Genomic DNA, 21,132 nt, shown 5'->3' on the forward strand with positions numbered 1-21,132 from the left:
TTTCATCTGTGCTACTGGACGACACAGAAGACTCTGCCCATCATCCGAAACAAACACTGTTGTGTGAGTATATGCTGTGATTCGACCCGACATCCACCGAAAATCTCTGCGATCCACGTACCGGCCACCACTGTATTAAACTAACATGTTATTTGATCTGAACAAGCGGTCGCTGGTGCCCTCTGCTGTTTACAATGGGTAGTACAGGTAGTGAAATTCAGCAATGACATTATTACTGTTATTAGTATTTATTTCTTAGACATTCAGGTCGACTTACAGGTAATGAAATTCACAATGACATTGTTACTGTTATTATTTATTTCATAGCAGACATTCAGGTCGACTTACAGTTGTTACAAGTTATCACAGTACAAAGTATTAAATTACAAAACATCACATTAAAGAATATTATAATACAGATAAGAGCAGATATGAAAGTACAATAAAATTAATTCAAGTAAGAGCAAAATAATAAAGCACACAGTAAATTATAAGAGTGAATTCGACTAAGAGCAGCTAAACCTGATAGTAACTGTTTGCTGATATGAGTCCAGTAAAAACAGGCAGTAAGCATGATAAATACATGAGAATGATTTCAAATAAGAGCAATTACAGAAAACGTTATTATTTATACACACAGTACTCTCCTGGCTATCCTGTAAATATTGTTTTTGCTGTATTTTAAGAATGTATCTGAAATGTCTATTTTATGTACAGGGGTTAAGGTTATTACGAGTCATTTCAAAGGACAACTGAACTGCGTTCAGATAGAGAGAGAGTGGGTGAGAGAGAATGAAACAAACAGTTTTATAAAATGGCCACACGATGGCAGCATTGGATAAGGAGTAGCAAGAGCTCCGTTCTGCCCGTCTCCATGACGACCAGGTTTACAGCACAGGAAGTGTGTGCAGAGTTGCTAGTCTTTGATGGATTTTATATTTGGAACACAGTTAAAAGTGTAAATGTTAGAAATGATCCTATTATTTTTTAACCCAATGCAGTCCCAGTTTATTCTTGCACATTAATAACACCGCTAGTAGCTTTCTGTGTGTAATTATTGTTCAATTTCCAAATATGGTCCTTGTTAGTGTAAGTGACATTTCCTTGTTCAGTTGTATCAGTCTGAACCTCTTCTATACATTTCAGCTTCAGCCCTTGGGTTCCAATACAACTACAATCTAAAGTTAACAAACCAGGATTATTATTGTTACATGTTACTGTTTGCATCATCTCACCCTCATTCCATTAAAATTACATGTTCTAGTAATCAAACTGCAGCAGTGTGCTTCTAAATGTGTTTCCAAAGGCTGTCCACATGAAGCACCCTGTAGTGTTATTTCTGTGACCTTAATGTTTTAAAATAATACTGCATTTTGTTTGTTCATTTTTGCCATTTCTGCATGAATGCCATACCTGTACAGTGCAAACCTGTGTGAGGATCCATTGCTCCTGATCCAATCTAAATCAATCTGCATGCTGTTTGGATTAATAGACTTCTCTTCTCCTAGACAGGCAGCACAAATAGTGGAGCCCAGCAGTAAAGCAGTAAAGAAAAAGCACTTCACAACAGTTCAGTGTAAAATCAATGCAAAGTTTATTAGTGGCTTCTGAATAGTGAAATGTGTAAAGGTGTTCTCTTTTAATAGCATCATCTACACTTCACACTGTCTGATAGAATGCAATCGACACACAATATATAAAGATTTAAACATTCTACTTTAATGGCAGTGCTGATTTATATGTACAGGTCGGACAAAAGTTTAGCATCACCTAGAATTTTAGGATTGAGACAATTAAAAGAAAACATAATTTAGATACTTTATTTATCATGAAGTATCAATTAAACTACACAATGAGATCGCAAGTCTCCTGGAAGCCATCATTGTACAGTATTCCATGTTAGATTTCAATTTCTCAGCTTTTTTAAGCATACAGACACAAAGCAGTGTGTAATTTAATATGTTAATGTAACATTATTCAGCAGCTTTCATTCAACTATGAAGCAAAATTATTTCATCTTATCGGGTGATGCAAAACTTTTGTTCATAGCCGTAGTTAAAACGTAAAAGTTTAGGATTCTCAACTCAAATGCATTAAAACAAAACATATGGACATAGTTTAGATATTTTATTTAACATCATGTAAATCAAAGAAACTACAAAACTATATAACAAAACTCTAGTAGAAGCCAAAAATACTAGTACTGCATTTCATGTTAGATTCCAAAATGTCACGTTTTTCAATTTGTCAGTTTTTCATTAAGTAAATGGAAAACTACAAAGCGGTGTTTGATTCAATATGTTAACGTAACATTATTCAGCAGGTTTCATTCAACTTTATGAAGCAAAATTAGTTCATTCTATAGAGTGAGGCAAAACCTCTGGTCATATCTGTAGTCTATTTCTAACAGACTTAGCTGTGATTTTTAATATGAAATGTGACAATGTCTAAATTGCAACACAATGCAAAGAGATTCGAAGTAATACATTCATAGAAAAAACATCAATAAAACAGAGTTCTGTGTATAAGGTTTCTTATCTTATTTGATCTAAAACAAGTCGTGGGTCTGGCTTGTTCTCAGCTGCGTCTCCAGTGGGTTCAAAGCCCAGCTCAGGACACTGGAAATGCAGCTGAACTCACACACTGAGAACAAGCAGGCAGCAGAGAAGACTGAGCCCACACTCCAGGGCTTACATCATGAGACACTAGCAAAGGAATTCCATTTCTCATTTCATGAAGACTGAGCCCACACTCCAGGGCTTACATCATGATACACTAGCAAAGGAATTCCATTTCTCATTTCATGAAGACTGAGCCCACACTCCAGGGCTTACATCATGAAACACTAGCAAAGGAATTCCATTTCTCATTTCATGAAGACTGAGCCCACACTCCAGGGCTTACATCATGAGACACTAGCAAAGGAATTCCATTTCTCATTTCATGAAGACTGAGCCCACACTCCAGGGCTTACATCATGATACACTAGCAAAGGAATTCCATTTCTCATTTCATGAAGACTGAGCCCACACTCCAGGGCTTCCATCATGAGACACTAGCAAAGGAATTCCATTTCTCATTTCATGAAGACTGAGCCCACACTCCAGGGCTTACATCATGATACACTAGCAAAGGAATTCCAGGACACAGAGGGAATTCCTTTTCTCATTTCATGAAGCCAGTATGATCAAACCTGCAGCAGCATCTCCCCCTTTGACAAGCTTGTATTTTTCAATGTCTCCCTTGGGTTTGTTCAGTTCCACTGCAGATCTCTCTCAGGAATCATTGACAGTTTAAAAATGAGAAACCTTTTACATACAGAGGTAATGGAAACATGTGCCCTTTATATACAGAGATACTGGAAAATGTACAGGAAATTCAATTTTAATGAAACCCTTTCTAAATAGCTAAGCTTGCCTCAGGATGTATCAGGTGTTATCACTCTAATGATAGCATACCGATACAAAATACAAACAAACAAGCCAAAAAGAATAAAACAGCTAATGGTGATTCCACAAAAGCACCAGCTCTGTTACTGTCAAACAGTCTGAGGCAACTTCATTCTGCAGATTGTTTCGATCAATTATTCATAAACTGTATAAACTATGAATGTAGTAATGATGGTAATGTTGCTGCATGTAGGTTCTGCAGATTTGTAACAAATGTAACATTAGTGAAAATTGTTTGCTTGCTCACCTTTCATGTTTTACAGTATTATATTTATACAGGTCTAATATTGTGGTCTGTCACAATAATTGGATATACAATCTACACATTGTATTTCAATCTCATTGCACTGAAGCAGGGCTCCAGTAGACAGTAAGCTTGGAGTTTCTCAGTATTTAAACACTCAGCAAAGCAGATTCATTCATTCAAATTCATGCAAAACCAAAACAGCTTTTGCTCCAGTGCAAAGTTTGCACCACCTAAAATAAAAACAAAAAACACAAGGTTGCTCCAGCTTGTGTCTGCACTGGTGCAAGAGCTTAGAGGCCATACTAGTTAGATGAAGCACACATTGCTGCCACACCCATGAAGATATTCTTAGTTTTGGGTGCTTTTAAACAATTCACTTATGTATTGTATACTGTAATCACTGACATTGGAACAGTAATGCCATTTATAGCTCAAATTACATTTTAAAAATATCATAAATGTTATTGGCAGCTGAGTGTAATGTGTTGGGTTTATATCACACATATAATTGTTCAAAGAAAAAGCTTGGCATATTTCCACTGTGTCCCTTAAGTAGAATGACCCTGTAACTGTCCTAAATCCTCACAGCATGATGAGTGAGATTCATTTCCAATTCAGGGGCAGGAGTGGAGCTGAATCCCAGGGCTGTCCAGTTCATTCTGAAAGAATGGGTCTGTCTCCTTCAGTTTGACACGCTCCCCTTCTCAGTGTCTCTGGATTCAGGCTGGCTCTCACTCCTGGGGACCCCTTTCATTTACTGCAGGGTGAGAGAGAGACAAGGAATCAGTCAGCTCTCCACACACTCAAACAAGCAGGGTGGAGAGGTGAGGGACTGAGAGGGAGGGAGGCTGGCTCCAGTGTGATTTCGCTTGTGTATATGTAGGCTTCCTAACTGACTGAAGCTCTTACCACATTCAGTACTGTGATACGGCTTCTCTCCAGTGTGAATTTGCTGGTGTTTTTTAAGGTCTCTTAACCTACTGAAGCGTTCCCCACATTCAGTACAGTGATACAGCTTCTCTCCAGTGTGAATTCGCTGATGTGCTTTTAGGTCTCCTGACTGACGGAAGCTCTTCCCACATTCAGAACAGTAATATGGCTTCTCTCCAGTGTGAATTCGCTGGTGTCTCTTTAGGACTCCTAACTGATTGAAGCTCTGCCCACATTCATTACAGTGATATGGCTTCTCTCCTGTGTGAATTCGCTGGTGTGATTTTAGGTGTCCTAATTGACTGAAGCTCTTTCCACATTCAGTGCAGTGATGAGGCTTTTCTCCAGTGTGAATTCGCTGGTGTGCTTTTAGGCTTCCAATCTGACTGAAGCTCACCCCATATTTAGTACAGTGATATGGTTTCTCTCCAGTGTGAATTCGCTGGTGTCTTTTTAGGTCACCTAACTGATTGAAGCTCTCCCCACATTCAGTACTGTGATACGGCTTCTCTCCAGTGTGAATTTGCTGGTGTTTTTTAAGGTCTCTTAACCTACTGAAGCGTTCCCCACATTCAGTACAGTGATACAGCTTCTCTCCAGTGTGAATTCGCTGGTGTCTTTTTAGGTCACCTAACTGATTGAAGCTCTCCCCACATTCAGTACTGTGATACGGCTTCTCTCCAGTGTGAATTTGCTGGTGTTTTTTAAGGTCTCTTAACCTACTGAAGCGTTCCCCACATTCAGTACAGTGATACAGCTTCTCTCCAGTGTGAATTCGCTGGTGTCTTTTTAGGTCACCTAACTGATTGAAGCTCTCCCCACATTCAGTACTGTGATACGGCTTCTCTCCAGTGTGAATTTGCTGGTGTTTTTTAAGGTCTTTTAACCTACTGAAGCGTTCCCCACATTCAGTACAGTGATACAGCTTCTCTCCAGTGTGAATTCGCTGATGTGCTTTTAGGTCTCCTGACTGACGGAAGCTCTTCCCACATTCAGAACAGTAATATGGCTTCTCTCCAGTGTGAATTCGCTGGTGTCTCTTTAGGACTCCTAACTGATTGAAGCTCTGCCCACATTCATTACAGTGATATGGCTTCTCTCCTGTGTGAATTCGCTGATGTGATTTTAGGTGTCCTAATTGACTGAAGCTCTTTCCACATTCAGAACAGTGACGAGGCTTTTCTCCAGTGTGAATTCGCTGGTGTGCTTTTAGGCTTCCAATCTGACTGAAGCTCACCCCACATTTAGTACAGTGATATGGCTTCTCTCCAGTGTGAATTCGCTGATGTATTTTTAGGCTTCCTGACACCGTGAAGCTCACCCCACATTCACTACAGTGATACGGCTTCTCTCCAGTGTGAATTCGCTGGTGTATTTTTAGGTTTCCTGACTGACTGAAGCTCTTTTCATATCCAGTACATTGATGTGATATCTTTGGCCGGTATATATTTTCTGAACCCTTAAACAACAAGTGAATAGACTCCTCTTCAATGTAGATAGGCTCCAGTTCAGTCTCTTCTTTAATGTGGACAGGCTCCAGTTCAGTCTCTTCTTTAATGTGGACAGGCTCCAGTTCAGTCTCTTCTTTAATGTGGACAGGCTCCAGTTCAGTCTCTTCTTTAATGTGGACAGGCTCCAGTTCAGTCTCTTCTTTAATGTGGACAGGCTCCAGTTCAGTCTCTTCTTCAATGTGGATAGGCTCCAGTTCAGTCTCTTCTTTAATGTGGACAGGCTCCAGTTCAGTCTCTTCTTTAATGTGGACAGGCTCCAGTTCAGTCTCTTCTTTCATGTGGACAGGCTCCAGTTCAGTCTCTTCTTTAATGTGGACAGGCTCCAGTTCAGTCTCCTCTTCTTTAATGTGGACAGGCTCCAGTTCAGTCTCTTCTTTAATGTGGACAGGCTCCAGTTCGGTCTCTTCTTCTTTAATGTGGACAGGCTCCAGTTCAGTCTCTTCTTTAATGTGGACAGGCTCCAGTTCGGTCTCTTCTTTAATGTGGACAGGCTCCAGTTCAGTCTCTTCCTCTTTAATGTGGACAGACTCCAGTTCAGTCTCTTCTTTAATGTGGACAGGCTCCAGTTCAGTCTCTTCCACTTTAATGTGGACAGGCTCCAGTTCAGTCTCTTCTTTAATGTGGACAGGCTCCAGTTCAGTCTCTTCTTTAATGTGGACAGGCTCCAGTTCAGTCTCTTCTTTAATGTGGACAGGCTCCAGTTCAGTCTCTTCTTTAATGTGGACAGGCTCCAGTTCAGGCATTTCTTGTTTAATGCACACAGGTACCAATTCCAGAACCACCTCCTGTTTAATGTAAACAGACTCCATTTTTGTTCCTTGGCTTTCACCAGGATAAAGCAGTCCTGAAAACAGAAAATAAAATTTGTATTATGATCTGTTCTCTTTTGGTGTGTTTACACTTATGATTCGGACCTGAACTGGCATAAGTTTGATCAGATTAAAAGATTCTTATCATTTCAGCCCCAGTTTACACTTGAGCACAGTCCTCGGCTGGCTTTGACCCTGTATGCGCACACATAGCCCCTGAACTGCAGTGCGTGCCCGATGACATCATATCAACCACGCCTTGTGTGAAAACATTTCCCCTCCCAGAACACAGAGGCAGAAGTGACAACAACAGCAAGCCTTTCACTCGTGTGTTTCTACTCCAAGGTGGTCGTTCCGTGCCAATTAAGATTTCATTCTGTCATCAGAAATGGAGCGGAGCATTGAAAACGTGCAAATCAGATGTTTCAAGAAAAAGGTGTTATTGTCTTCATTTACACCTCAGTCTGACAACTCGTCTCACATGGAAATGTAAACAGTAACTCCCATGTATTTTCTTAACCATAACAAGTATTCCAAGGACACAGAGAAAGCAGGCAGGTGGCAGAGTGTTCAGCTTCAGAGCCCCACAGGTGTGGAATGATCTGCCTCGATTTGGAAGGGAGGCACCATCTCTTGCTGCTTTTAAATTCAGGATTAAAGTTTTTTTATATATATCATTTAGCAGAGGTAATTTAAAGGGATAATTTTAACATCCTATTTTCTGCCGCTTATTTCCATCGGTGTATTTTACACTCCTGATTCGTATCACTGCTTCTGAAAGTAATTTATTAAATGACTTGCTTAGCTGCTTCACTGCGTGTCATTTGGCTTGGTGTGTGACGCGAGACCAAGGAGGAGACAGACACAGACAGTGCAGAGGCATGAATGAATACGCTGGTGCTCAGGGAGGAGACAGACACAGACAGTGCAGAGGTATGAATGAATACGCTGGTGCTCAGGGAGGAGACAGACACAGACAGTGCAGAGGTATGAATGAATACGCTGGTGCGCCAGGGAGGAGACAGACACAGACAGTGCCGAGGCATGAATGAATACGCTGGTGCTCAGGGAGGAGACAGACACAGACAGTGCAGAGGCATGAATGAATACGCTGGTGCTCAGGGAGGAGACAGACACAGACAGTGCAGAGGCATGAATGAATACGCTGGTGCTCAGGGAGGAGACAGACACAGACAGTGCAGAGGTATGAATGAATACGCTGGTGCTCAGGGAGGAGACAGACACAGACAGTGCCGAGGCATGAATGAATACGCTGGTGCTCAGGGAGGAGACAGACACAGACAGTGCAGAGGTATGAATGAATACGCTGGTGCGCCAGGGAGGAGACAGAGACAGACAGTGCAGAGGTATGAATGAATACGCTGGTGCGCCAGGGAGGAGACAGACACAGACAGTGCAGAGGCATGAATGAATACGCTGGTGCTCAGGGAGGAGACAGACACAGACAGTGCAGAGGCATGAATGAATACGCTGGTGCTCAGGGAGGAGACAGACACAGACAGTGCAGAGGCATGAATGAATACGCTGGTGCTCAGGGAGGAGACAGACACAGACAGTGCCGAGGCATGAATGAATACGCTGGTGCTCAGGGAGGAGACAGACACAGACAGTGCAGAGGTATGAATGAATACGCTGGTGCGCCAGGGAGGAGACAGACACAGACAGTGCAGAGGCATGAATGAATACGCTGGTGCTCAGGGAGGAGACAGACACAGACAGTGCCGAGGCATGAATGAATACGCTGGTGCTCAGGGAGGAGACAGACACAGACAGTGCAGAGGCATGAATGAATACGCTGGTGCTCAGGGAGGAGACAGACACAGACAGTGCAGAGGTATGAATGAATACGCTGGTGCTCAGGGAGGAGACAGACACAGACAGTGCAGAGGTATGAATGAATACGCTGGTGCTCAGGGAGGAGACAGACACAGACAGTGCAGAGGTATGAATGAATACGCTGGTGCTCAGGGAGGAGACAGACACAGACAGTGCAGAGGCATGAATGAATACGCTGGTGCTCAGGGAGGAGACAGACACAGACAGTGCAGAGGCATGAATGAATACGCTGGTGCGCCAGGGAGGAGACAGACACAGACAGTGCAGAGGTATGAATGAATACGCTGGTGCTCAGGGAGGAGACAGACACAGACAGTGCAGAGGCATGAATGAATACGCTGGTGCTCAGGGAGGAGACAGACACAGACAGTGCAGAGGCATGAATGAATACGCTGGTGCGCCAGGGAGGAGACAGACACAGACAGTGCAGAGGTATGAATGAATACGCTGGTGCGCCAGGGAGGAGACAGACACAGACAGTGCAGAGGCATGAATGAATACGCTGGTGCTCAGGGAGGAGACAGACACAGACAGTGCAGAGGCATGAATGAATACGCTGGTGCTCAGGGAGGAGACAGACACAGACAGTGCAGAGGCATGAATGAATACGCTGGTGCTCAGGGAGGAGACAGACACAGACAGTGCCGAGGCATGAATGAATACGCTGGTGCTCAGGGAGGAGACAGACACAGACAGTGCCGAGGCATGAATGAATACGCTGGTGCTCAGGGAGGAGACAGACACAGACAGTGCAGAGGCATGAATGAATACGCTGGTGCTCAGGGAGGAGACAGACACAGACAGTGCAGAGGCATGAATGAATACGCTGGTGCTCAGGGAGGAGACAGACACAGACAGTGCAGAGGCATGAATGAATACGCTGGTGCTCAGGGAGGAGACAGACACAGACAGTGCAGAGGTATGAATGAATACGCTGGTGCTCAGGGAGGAGACAGACACAGACAGTGCAGAGGTATGAATGAATACGCTGGTGCTCAGGGAGGAGACAGACACAGACAGTGCCGAGGTATGAATGAATACGCTGGTGCTCAGGGAGGAGACAGACACAGACAGTGCAGAGGTATGAATGAATACACTGGTGCTCAGGGAGGAGACAGACACAGACAGTGCCGAGGCATGAATGAATACGCTGGTGCGCCAGGGAGGAGACAGACACAGACAGTGCCGAGGCATGAATGAATACGCTGGTGCGCCAGGGAGGAGACAGACACAGACAGTGCCGAGGCATGAATGAATACGCTGGTGCTCAGGGAGGAGACAGACACAGACAGTGCCGAGGCATGAATGAATACGCTGGTGCTCAGGGAGGAGACAGACACAGACAGTGCAGAGGTATGAATGAATACGCTGGTGCTCAGGGAGGAGACAGACACAGACAGTGCAGAGGCATGAATGAATACGCTGGTGCGCCAGGGAGGAGACAGACACAGACAGTGCCGAGGCATGAATGAATACGCTGGTGCGCCAGGGAGGAGACAGACACAGACAGTGCCGAGGCATGAATGAATATGCTGGTGCTCAGGGAGGAGACAGACACAGACAGTGCAGAGGTATGAATGAATACGCTGGTGCTCAGGGAGGAGACAGACACAGACAGTGCAGAGGCATGAATGAATACGCTGGTGCGCCAGGGAGGAGACAGACACAGACAGTGCCGAGGCATGAATGAATACGCTGGTGCGCCAGGGAGGAGACAGACACAGACAGTGCCGAGGCATGAATGAATACGCTGGTGCGCCAGGGAGGAGACAGACACAGACAGTGCCGAGGCATGAATGAATACGCTGGTGCGCCAGGGAGGAGACAGACACAGACAGTGCCGAGGCATGAATGAATACGCTGGTGCGCCAGGGAGGAGACAGACACAGACAGTGCCGAGGCATGAATGAATACGCTGGTGCTCAGGGAGGAGACAGACACAGACAGTGCCGAGGCATGAATGAATACGCTGGTGCTCAGGGAGGAGACAGACACAGACAGTGCAGAGGTATGAATGAATACGCTGGTGCTCAGGGAGGAGACAGACACAGACAGTGCAGAGGCATGAATGAATACGCTGGTGCGCCAGGGAGGAGACAGACACAGACAGTGCCGAGGCATGAATGAATACGCTGGTGCGCCAGGGAGGAGACAGACACAGACAGTGCCGAGGCATGAATGAATACGCTGGTGCTCAGGGAGGAGACAGACACAGACAGTGCAGAGGTATGAATGAATACGCTGGTGCTCAGGGAGGAGACAGACACAGACAGTGCAGAGGCATGAATGAATACGCTGGTGCGCCAGGGAGGAGACAGACACAGACAGTGCCGAGGCATGAATGAATACGCTGGTGCGCCAGGGAGGAGACAGACACAGACAGTGCCGAGGCATGAATGAATACGCTGGTGCTCAGGGAGGAGACAGACACAGACAGTGCCGAGGCATGAATGAATACGCTGGTGCTCAGGGAGGAGACAGACACAGACAGTGCCGAGGCATGAATGAATACGCTGGTGCGCCAGGGAGGAGACAGACACAGACAGTGCAGAGGCATGAATGAATACGCTGGTGCTCAGGGAGGAGACAGACACAGACAGTGCCGAGGCATGAATGAATACGCTGGTGCTCAGGGAGGAGACAGACACAGACAGTGCCGAGGCATGAATGAATACTCTGGTGCGCCAGGGAGGAGACAGAGACAGACAGTGCAGAGGCATGAATGAATACGCTGGTGCTCAGGGAGGAGACAGAGACAGACAGTGCAGAGGCATGAATGAATACGCTGGTGCTCAGGGAGGAGACAGAGACAGACAGTGCAGAGGTATGAATGAATACGCTGGTGCTCAGGGAGGAGACAGACACAGACAGTGCAGAGGCATGAATGAATACGCTGGTGCTCAGGGAGGAGACAGACACAGACAGTGCAGAGGCATGAATGAATACGCTGGTGCGCCAGGGAGGAGACAGACACAGACAGTGCAAAGGCATGAATGAATACGCTGGTGCTCAGGGAGGAGACAGACACAGACAGTGCAGAGGCATGAATGAATACGCTGGTGCTCAGGGAGGAGACAGACACAGACAGTGCAGAGGCATGAATGAATACGCTGGTGCTCAGGGAGGAGACAGACACAGACAGTGCAGAGGTATGAATGGATACGCTGGTGCTCAGGGAGGAGACAGACACAGACAGTGCCGAGGCATGAATGAATACGCTGGTGCGCCAGGGAGGAGACAGACACAGACAGTGCCGAGGCATGAATGAATACGCTGGTGCGCCAGGGAGGAGACAGACACAGACAGTGCCGAGGCATGAATGAATACGCTGGTGCGCCAGGGAGGAGACAGACACAGACAGTGCCGAGGCATGAATGAATACGCTGGTGCGCCAGGGAGGAGACAGACACAGACAGTGCCGAGGCATGAATGAATACGCTGGTGCTCAGGGAGGAGACAGACACAGACAGTGCAGAGGCATGAATGAATACGCTGGTGCTCAGGGAGGAGACAGACACAGACAGTGCAGAGGTATGAATGAATACGCTGGTGCTCAGGGAGGAGACAGACACAGACAGTGCAGAGGCATGAATGAATACGCTGGTGCGCCAGGGAGGAGACAGACACAGACAGTGCCGAGGCATGAATGAATACGCTGGTGCTCAGGGAGGAGACAGACACAGACAGTGCCGAGGCATGAATGAATACGCTGGTGCTCAGGGAGGAGACAGACACAGACAGTGCAGAGGTATGAATGAATACACTGGTGCTCAGGGAGGAGACAGACACAGACAGTGCAGAGGCATGAATGAATACGCTGGTGCGCCAGCGAGGAGACAGACACAGACAGTGCAGAGGTATGAATGAATACGCTGGTGCTCAGGGAGGAGACAGACACAGAGAGTGCCGAGGCATGAATGAATACGCTGGTGCGCCAGGGAGGAGACAGACACAGACAGTGCCGAGGCATGAATGAATACGCTGGTGCGCCAGGGAGGAGACAGACACAGACAGTGCCGAGGCATGAATGAATACGCTGGTGCGCCAGGGAGGAGACAGACACAGACAATGCCGAGGCATGAATGAATACGCTGGTGCTCAGGGAGGAGACAGACACAGACAGTGCAGAGGCATGAATGAATACGCTGGTGCTCAGGGAGGAGACAGACACAGACAGTGCAGAGGCATGAATGAATACGCTGGTGCTCAGGGAGGAGACAGACACAGACAGTGCAGAGGCATGAATGAATACGCTGGTGCTCAGGGAGGAGACAGACACAGACAGTGCAGAGGCATGAATGAATACGCTGGTGCGCCAGGGAGGAGACAGACACAGACAGTGCAGAGGCATGAATGAATACGCTGGTGCTCAGGGAGGAGACAGACACAGACAGTGCAGAGGCATGAATGAATACGCTGGTGCTCAGGGAGGAGACAGACACAGACAGTGCAGAGGCATGAATGAATACGCTGGTGCGCCAGGGAGGAGACAGACACAGACAGTGCAGAGGCATGAATGAATACGCTGGTGCGCCAGGGAGGAGACAGACACAGACAGTGCAGAGGTATGAATGAAAACGCTGGTGCTCAGGGAGGAGACAGACACAGACAGTGCCGAGGTATGAATGAATACGCTGGTGCTCAGGGAGGAGACAGACACAGACAGTGCAGAGGTATGAATGAATACGCTGGTGCTCAGGGAGGAGACAGACACAGACAGTGCCGAGGCATGAATGAATACGCTGGTGCGCCAGGGAGGAGACAGACACAGACAGTGCCGAGGCATGAATGAATACGCTGGTGCGCCAGGGAGGAGACAGACACAGACAGTGCCGAGGCATGAATGAATACGCTGGTGCGCCAGGGAGGAGACAGACACAGACAGTGCCGAGGCATGAATGAATACGCTGGTGCGCCAGGGAGGAGACAGACACAGACAGTGCCGAGGCATGAATGAATACGCTGGTGCTCAGGGAGGAGACAGACACAGACAGTGCAGAGGCATGAATGAATACGCTGGTGCTCAGGGAGGAGACAGACACAGACAGTGCAGAGGTATGAATGAATACGCTGGTGCTCAGGGAGGAGACAGACACAGACAGTGCAGAGGCATGAATGAATACGCTGGTGCGCCAGGGAGGAGACAGACACAGACAGTGCCGAGGCATGAATGAATACGCTGGTGCTCAGGGAGGAGACAGACACAGACAGTGCCGAGGCATGAATGAATACGCTGGTGCTCAGGGAGGAGACAGACACAGACAGTGCAGAGGTATGAATGAATACGCTGGTGCTCAGGGAGGAGACAGACACAGACAGTGCAGAGGCATGAATGAATACGCTGGTGCGCCAGGGAGGAGACAGACACAGACAGTCCCGAGGCATGAATGAATACGCTGGTGCGCCAGGGAGGAGACAGACACAGACAGTGCCGAGGCATGAATGAATACGCTGGTGCTCAGGGAGGAGACAGACACAGACAGTGCCGAGGCATGAATGAATACGCTGGTGCTCAGGGAGGAGACAGACACAGACAGTGCCGAGGCATGAATGAATACGCTGGTGCGCCAGGGAGGAGACAGACACAGACAGTGCCGAGGCATGAATGAATACGCTGGTGCTCAGGGAGGAGACAGACACAGACAGTGCCGAGGCATGAATGAATACGCTGGTGCTCAGGGAGGAGACAGACACAGACAGTGCCGAGGCATGAATGAATACGCTGGTGCGCCAGGGAGGAGACAGAGACAGACAGTGCCGAGGCATGAATGAATACGCTGGTGCTCAGGGAGGAGACAGAGACAGACAGTGCAGAGGTATGAATGAATACGCTGGTGCTCAGGGAGGAGACAGAGACAGACAGTGCAGAGGTATGAATGAATACGCTGGTGCGCCAGGGAGGAGACAGACACAGACAGTGCCGAGGCATGAATGAATACGCTGGTGCTCAGGGAGGAGACAGACACAGACAGTGCCGAAGCATGAATGAATACCCTGGTGCGCCAGGGAGGAGACAGACAAAGACAGTGCAGAGGTATGAATGAATACGCTGGTGCGCCAGGGAGGAGACAGACACAGACAGTGCAGAGGCATGAATGAATACGCTGGTGCGCCAGGGAGGAGACAGACACAGACAGTGCAGAGGCATGAATGAATACGCTGGTGCGCCAGGGAGGAGACAGACACAGACAGTGCCGAGGCATGAATGAATACGCTGGTGCGCCAGGGAGGAGACAGACACAGACAGTGCAGAGGTATGAATGCATACGCTGGTGCGCCAGGGAGGAGACAGACACAGACAGTGCAGAGGCATGAATGAATACGCTGGTGCGCCAGGGAGGAGACAGACACAGACAGTGCAGAGGCATGAATGAATACGCTGGTGCGCCAGGGAGGAGACAGACACAGACAGTGCAGAGGCATGAATGAATACGCTGGTGCGCCAGGGAGGAGACAGACACAGACAGTGCAGAGGCATGAATGAATACGCTGGTGCGCCAGGGAGGAGACGGACACAGACAGTGCAGAGGCATGAATGAATACGCTGGTGCGCCAGGGAGGAGACGGACACAGACAGTGCCGAGGCATGAATGAATACGCTGGTGCTCAGGGAGGAGACAGACACAGACAGTGCAGAGGCATGAATGAATACGCTGGTGCTCAGGGAGGAGACAGACACAGACAGTGCAAAGGCATGAATGCATACGCTGGTGCGCCAGGGAGGAGACAGACACAGACAGTGCAGAGGTATGAATGAATACGCTGGTGCTCAGGGAGGAGACAGACACAGACAGTGCAGAGGTATGAATGAATACGCTGGTGCTCAGGGAGGAGACAGACACAGACAGTGCCGAGGCATGAATGAATACGCTGGTGCGCCAGGGAGGAGACAGACACAGACAGTGCCGAGGCATGAATGAATACGCTGGTGCGCCAGGGAGGAGACAGACACAGACAGTGCCGAGGCATGAATGAATACGCTGGTGCGCCAGGGAGGAGACAGACACAGACAGTGCCGAGGCATGAATGAATACGCTGGTGCGCCAGGGAGGAGACAGACACAGACAGTGCCGAGGCATGAATGAATACGCTGGTGCTCAGGGAGGAGACAGACACAGACAGTGCAGAGGCATGAATGAATACGCTGGTGCTCAGGGAGGAGACAGACACAGACAGTGCAGAGGTATGAATGAATACGCTGGTGCTCAGGGAGGAGACAGACACAGACAGTGCAGAGGCATGAATGAATACGCTGGTGCGCCAGGGAGGAGACAGACACAGACAGTGCCGAGGCATGAATGAATACGCTGGTGCTCAGGGAGGAGACAGACACAGACAGTGCCGAGGCATGAATGAATACGCTGGTGCTCAGGGAGGAGACAGACACAGACAGTGCAGAGGTATGAATGAATACGCTGGTGCTCAGGGAGGAGACAGACACAGACAGTGCAGAGGCATGAATGAATACGCTGGTGCGCCAGGGAGGAGACAGACACAGACAGTCCCGAGGCATGAATGAATACGCTGGTGCGCCAGGGAGGAGACAGACACAGACAGTGCCGAGGCATGAATGAATACGCTGGTGCTCAGGGAGGAGACAGACACAGACAGTGCCGAGGCATGAATGAATACGCTGGTGCTCAGGGAGGAGACAGACACAGACAGTGCCGAGGCATGAATGAATACGCTGGTGCGCCAGGGAGGAGACAGACACAGACAGTGCCGAGGCATGAATGAATACGCTGGTGCTCAGGGAGGAGACAGACACAGACAGTGCCGAGGCATGAATGAATACGCTGGTGCTCAGGGAGGAGACAGACACAGACAGTGCCGAGGCATGAATGAATACGCTGGTGCGCCAGGGAGGAGACAGAGACAGACAGTGCCGAGGCATGAATGAATACGCTGGTGCTCAGGGAGGAGACAGAGACAGACAGTGCAGAGGTATGAATGAATACGCTGGTGCTCAGGGAGGAGACAGAGACAGACAGTGCAGAGGTATGAATGAATACGCTGGTGCGCCAGGGAGGAGACAGACACAGACAGTGCCGAGGCATGAATGAATACGCTGGTGCTCAGGGAGGAGACAGACACAGACAGTGCCGAAGCATGAATGAATACCCTGGTGCGCCAGGGAGGAGACAGACAAAGACAGTGCAGAGGTATGAATGAATACGCTGGTGCGCCAGGGAGGAGACAGACACAGACAGTGCAGAGGCATGAATGAATACGCTGGTGCGCCAGGGAGGAGACAGACACAGACAGTGCAGAGGCATGAATGAATACGCTGGTGCGCCAGGGAGGAGACAGACACAGACAGTGCCGAGGCATGAATGAATACGCTGGTGCGCCAGGGAGGAGACAGACACAGACAGTGCAGAGGTATGAATGCATACGCTGGTGCGCCAGGGAGGAGACAGACACAGACAGTGCAGAGGCATGAATGAATACGCTGGTGCGCCAGGGAGGAGACAGACACAGACAGTGCAGAGGCATGAATGAATACGCTGGTGCGCCAGGGAGGAGACAGACACAGACAGTGCAGAGGCATGAATGAATACGCTGGTGCGCCAGGGAGGAGACAGACACAGACAGTGCAGAGGCATGAATGAATACGCTGGTGCGCCAGGGAGGAGACGGACACAGACAGTGCAGAGGCATGAATGAATACGCTGGTGCGCCAGGGAGGAGACGGACACAGACAGTGCCGAGGCATGAATGAATACGCTGGTGCTCAGGGAGGAGACAGACACAGACAGTGCCGAGGCATGAATGAATACGCTGGTGCTCAGGGAGGAGACAGACACAGACAGTGCAGAGGCATGAATGAATACGCTGGTGCTCAGGGAGGAGACAGACACAGACAGTGCAGAGGCATGAATGAATACGCTGGTGCGCCAGGGAGGAGACAGACACAGACAGTGCAGAGGTATGAATGAATACGCTGGTGCTCAGGGAGGAGACAGACACAGACAGTGCCGAGGTATGAATGAATACGCTGGTGCTCAGGGAGGAGACAGACACAGACAGTGCCGAGGCATGAATGAATACGCTGGTGCTCAGGGAGGAGACAGACACAGACAGTGCAGAGGCATGAATGAATACGCTGGTGCTCAGGGAGGAGACAGACACAGACAGTGCCGAGGTATGAATGAATACGCTGGTGCTCAGGGAGGAGACAGACACAGACAGTGCCGAGGCATGAATGAATACGCTGGTGCGCCAGGGAGGAGACAGACACAGACAGTGCCGAGGCATGAATGAATACGCTGGTGCGCCAGGGAGGAGACAGACACAGACAGTGCCGAGGCATGAATGAATACGCTGGTGCGCCAGGGAGGAGACAGACACAGACAGTGCCGAGGCATGAATGAATACGCTGGTGCGCCAGGGAGGAGACAGACACAGACAGTGCCGAGGCATGAATGAATACGCTGGTGCGCCAGGGAGGAGACAGACACAGACAATGCCGAGGCATGAATGAATACGCTGGTGCTCAGGGAGGAGACAGACACAGACAGTGCAGAGGCATGAATGAATACGCTGGTGCTCAGGGAGGAGACAGACACAGACAGTGCAGAGGCATGAATGAATACGCTGGTGCGCCAGGGAGGAGACAGACACAGACAGTGCAGAGGCATGAATGAATACGCTGGTGCTCAGGGAGGAGACAGACACAGACAGTGCAGAGGCATGAATGAATACGCTGGTGCTCAGGGAGGAGACAGACACAGACAGTGCAGAGGCATGAATGAATACGCTGGTGCGCCAGGGAGGAGACAGACACAGACAGTGCCGAGGCATGAATGAATACGCTGGTGCGCCAGGGAGGAGACAGACACAGACAGTGCAGAGGTATGAATGAAAACGCTGGTGCTCAGGGAGGAGACAGACACAGACAGTGCCGAGGTATGAATGAATACGCTGGTGCTCAGGGAGGAGACAGACACAGACAGTGCAGAGGTATGAATGAATACGCTGGTGCTCAGGGAGGAGACAGACACAGACAGTGCCGAGGCATGAATGAATACGCTGGTGCGCCAGGGAGGAGACAGACACAGACAGTGCCGAGGCATGAATGAATACGCTGGTGCGCCAGGGAGGAGACAGACACAGACAGTGCCGAGGCATGAATGAATACGCTGGTGCTCAGGGAGGAGACAGACACAGACAGTGCAGAGGCATGAATGAATACGCTGGTGCTCAGGGAGGAGACAGACACAGACAGTGCAGAGGTATGAATGAATACGCTGGTGCTCAGGGAGGAGACAGACACAGACAGTGCAGAGGCATGAATGAATACGCTGGTGCGCCAGGGAGGAGACAGACACAGACAGTGCCGAGGCATGAATGAATACGCTGGTGCTCAGGGAGGAGACAGACACAGACAGTGCCGAGGCATGAATGAATACGCTGGTGCTCAGGGAGGAGACAGACACAGACAGTGCAGAGGTATGAATGAATACGCTGGTGCTCAGGGAGGAGACAGACACAGACAGTGCAGAGGCATGAATGAATACGCTGGTGCGCCAGGGAGGAGACAGACACAGACAGTCCCGAGGCATGAATGAATACGCTGGTGCGCCAGGGAGGAGACAGACACAGACAGTGCCGAGGCATGAATGAATACGCTGGTGCTCAGGGAGGAGACAGACACAGACAGTGCCGAGGCATGAATGAATACGCTGGTGCTCAGGGAGGAGACAGACACAGACAGTGCCGAGGCATGAATGAATACGCTGGTGCGCCAGGGAGGAGACAGACACAGACAGTGCCGAGGCATGAATGAATACGCTGGTGCTCAGGGAGGAGACAGACACAGACAGTGCCGAGGCATGAATGAATACGCTGGTGCTCAGGGAGGAGACAGACACAGACAGTGCCGAGGCATGAATGAATACGCTGGTGCGCCAGGGAGGAGACAGAGACAGACAGTGCCGAGGCATGAATGAATACGCTGGTGCTCAGGGAGGAGACAGAGACAGACAGTGCAGAGGTATGAATGAATACGCTGGTGCTCAGGGAGGAGACAGAGACAGACAGTGCAGAGGTATGAATGAATACGCTGGTGCGCCAGGGAGGAGACAGACACAGACAGTGCCGAGGCATGAATGAATACGCTGGTGCTCAGGGAGGAGACAGACACAGACAGTGCCGAAGCATGAATGAATACCCTGGTGCGCCAGGGAGGAGACAGACAAAGACAGTGCAGAGGTATGAATGAATACGCTGGTGCGCCAGGGAGGAGACAGACACAGACAGTGCAGAGGCATGAATGAATACGCTGGTGCGCCAGGGAGGAGACAGACACAGACAGTGCAGAGGCATGAATGAATACGCTGGTGCGCCAGGGAGGAGACAGACACAGACAGTGCCGAGGCATGAATGAATACGCTGGTGCGCCAGGGAGGAGACAGACACAGACAGTGCAGAGGCATGAATGCATACGCTGGTGCGCCAGGGAGGAGACGGACACAGACAGTGCAGAGGCATGAATGAATACACTGGTGCGCCAGGGAGGAGACGGACACAGACAGTGCAGAGGCATGAATGAATACGCTGGTGCGCCAGGGAGGAGACGGACACAGACAGTGCAGAGGCATGAATGAATACGCTGGTGCGCCAGGGAGGAGACGGACACAGACAGTGCCGAGGCATGAATGAATACGCTGGTGCTCAGGGAGGAGACAGACACAGACAGTGCCGAGGCATGAATGAATACGCTGGTGCTCAGGGAGGAGACAGAAACAGACAGTGCAGAGGCATGAATGAATACGCTGGTGCTCAGGGAGGAGACAGACACAGACAGTGCAGAGGCATGAATGAATACGCTGGTGCGCCAGGGAGGAGACAGACACAGACAGTGCAGAGGTATGAATGAATACGCTGGTGCTCAGGGAGGAGACAGACACAGACAGTGCCGAGGTATGAATGAATACGCTGGTGCTCAGGGAGGAGACAGACACAGACAGTGCAGAGGTATGAATGAATACGCTGGTGCTCCGGGAGGAGACAGACACAGACAGTGCAGAGGTATGAATGAATACGCTGGTTCTCAGGGAGGAGACAGACACAGACAGTGCCGAGGTATGAATGAATACGCTGGTGCTCAGGGAGGAGACAGACACAGACAGTGCAGAGGTATGAATGAATACGCTGGTGCTCAGGGAGGAGACAGACACAGACAGTGCAGAGGTATGAATGAATACGCTGGTGCTCAGGGAGGAGACAGACACAGACAGTGCAGAGGTATGAATGAATACGCTGGTGCTCAGGGAGGAGACAGACACAGACAGTGCAGAGGTATGAATGAATACGCTGGTGCTCAG

The 21,132-nt window shown here is 49.6% G+C and overlaps 1 protein-coding gene across 5 annotated transcripts in view; it reads right to left on the reverse strand.

Annotated features, from left to right (window-relative positions):
* Positions 1-1,570: 1,570 nt before the first annotated feature.
* LOC131722013 (zinc finger protein 271-like) overlaps positions 1,571-21,132 on the reverse strand; it is a 56,551-nt gene continuing 36,989 nt past the window's right edge. For 4 of the 5 annotated variants that reach the window (XM_059015543.1, XM_059015540.1, XM_059015544.1 and 1 more), the window contains one exon: positions 1,571-6,981. In XM_059015543.1, coding sequence (XP_058871526.1) covers positions 4,484-6,946 — 2,463 coding nt within the window. In that variant the 5' untranslated portion in view covers positions 6,947-6,981 and the 3' untranslated portion in view covers positions 1,571-4,483. The remainder of the gene's footprint in view (positions 6,982-21,132) is intronic. The other variant, XM_059015541.1, reaches the window with a different exon arrangement.

This window comes from Acipenser ruthenus, chromosome 50, assembly GCF_902713425.1.
Source record: "Acipenser ruthenus chromosome 50, fAciRut3.2 maternal haplotype, whole genome shotgun sequence".
Classification (NCBI taxonomy): Eukaryota; Metazoa; Chordata; class Actinopteri; order Acipenseriformes; family Acipenseridae; genus Acipenser; species Acipenser ruthenus.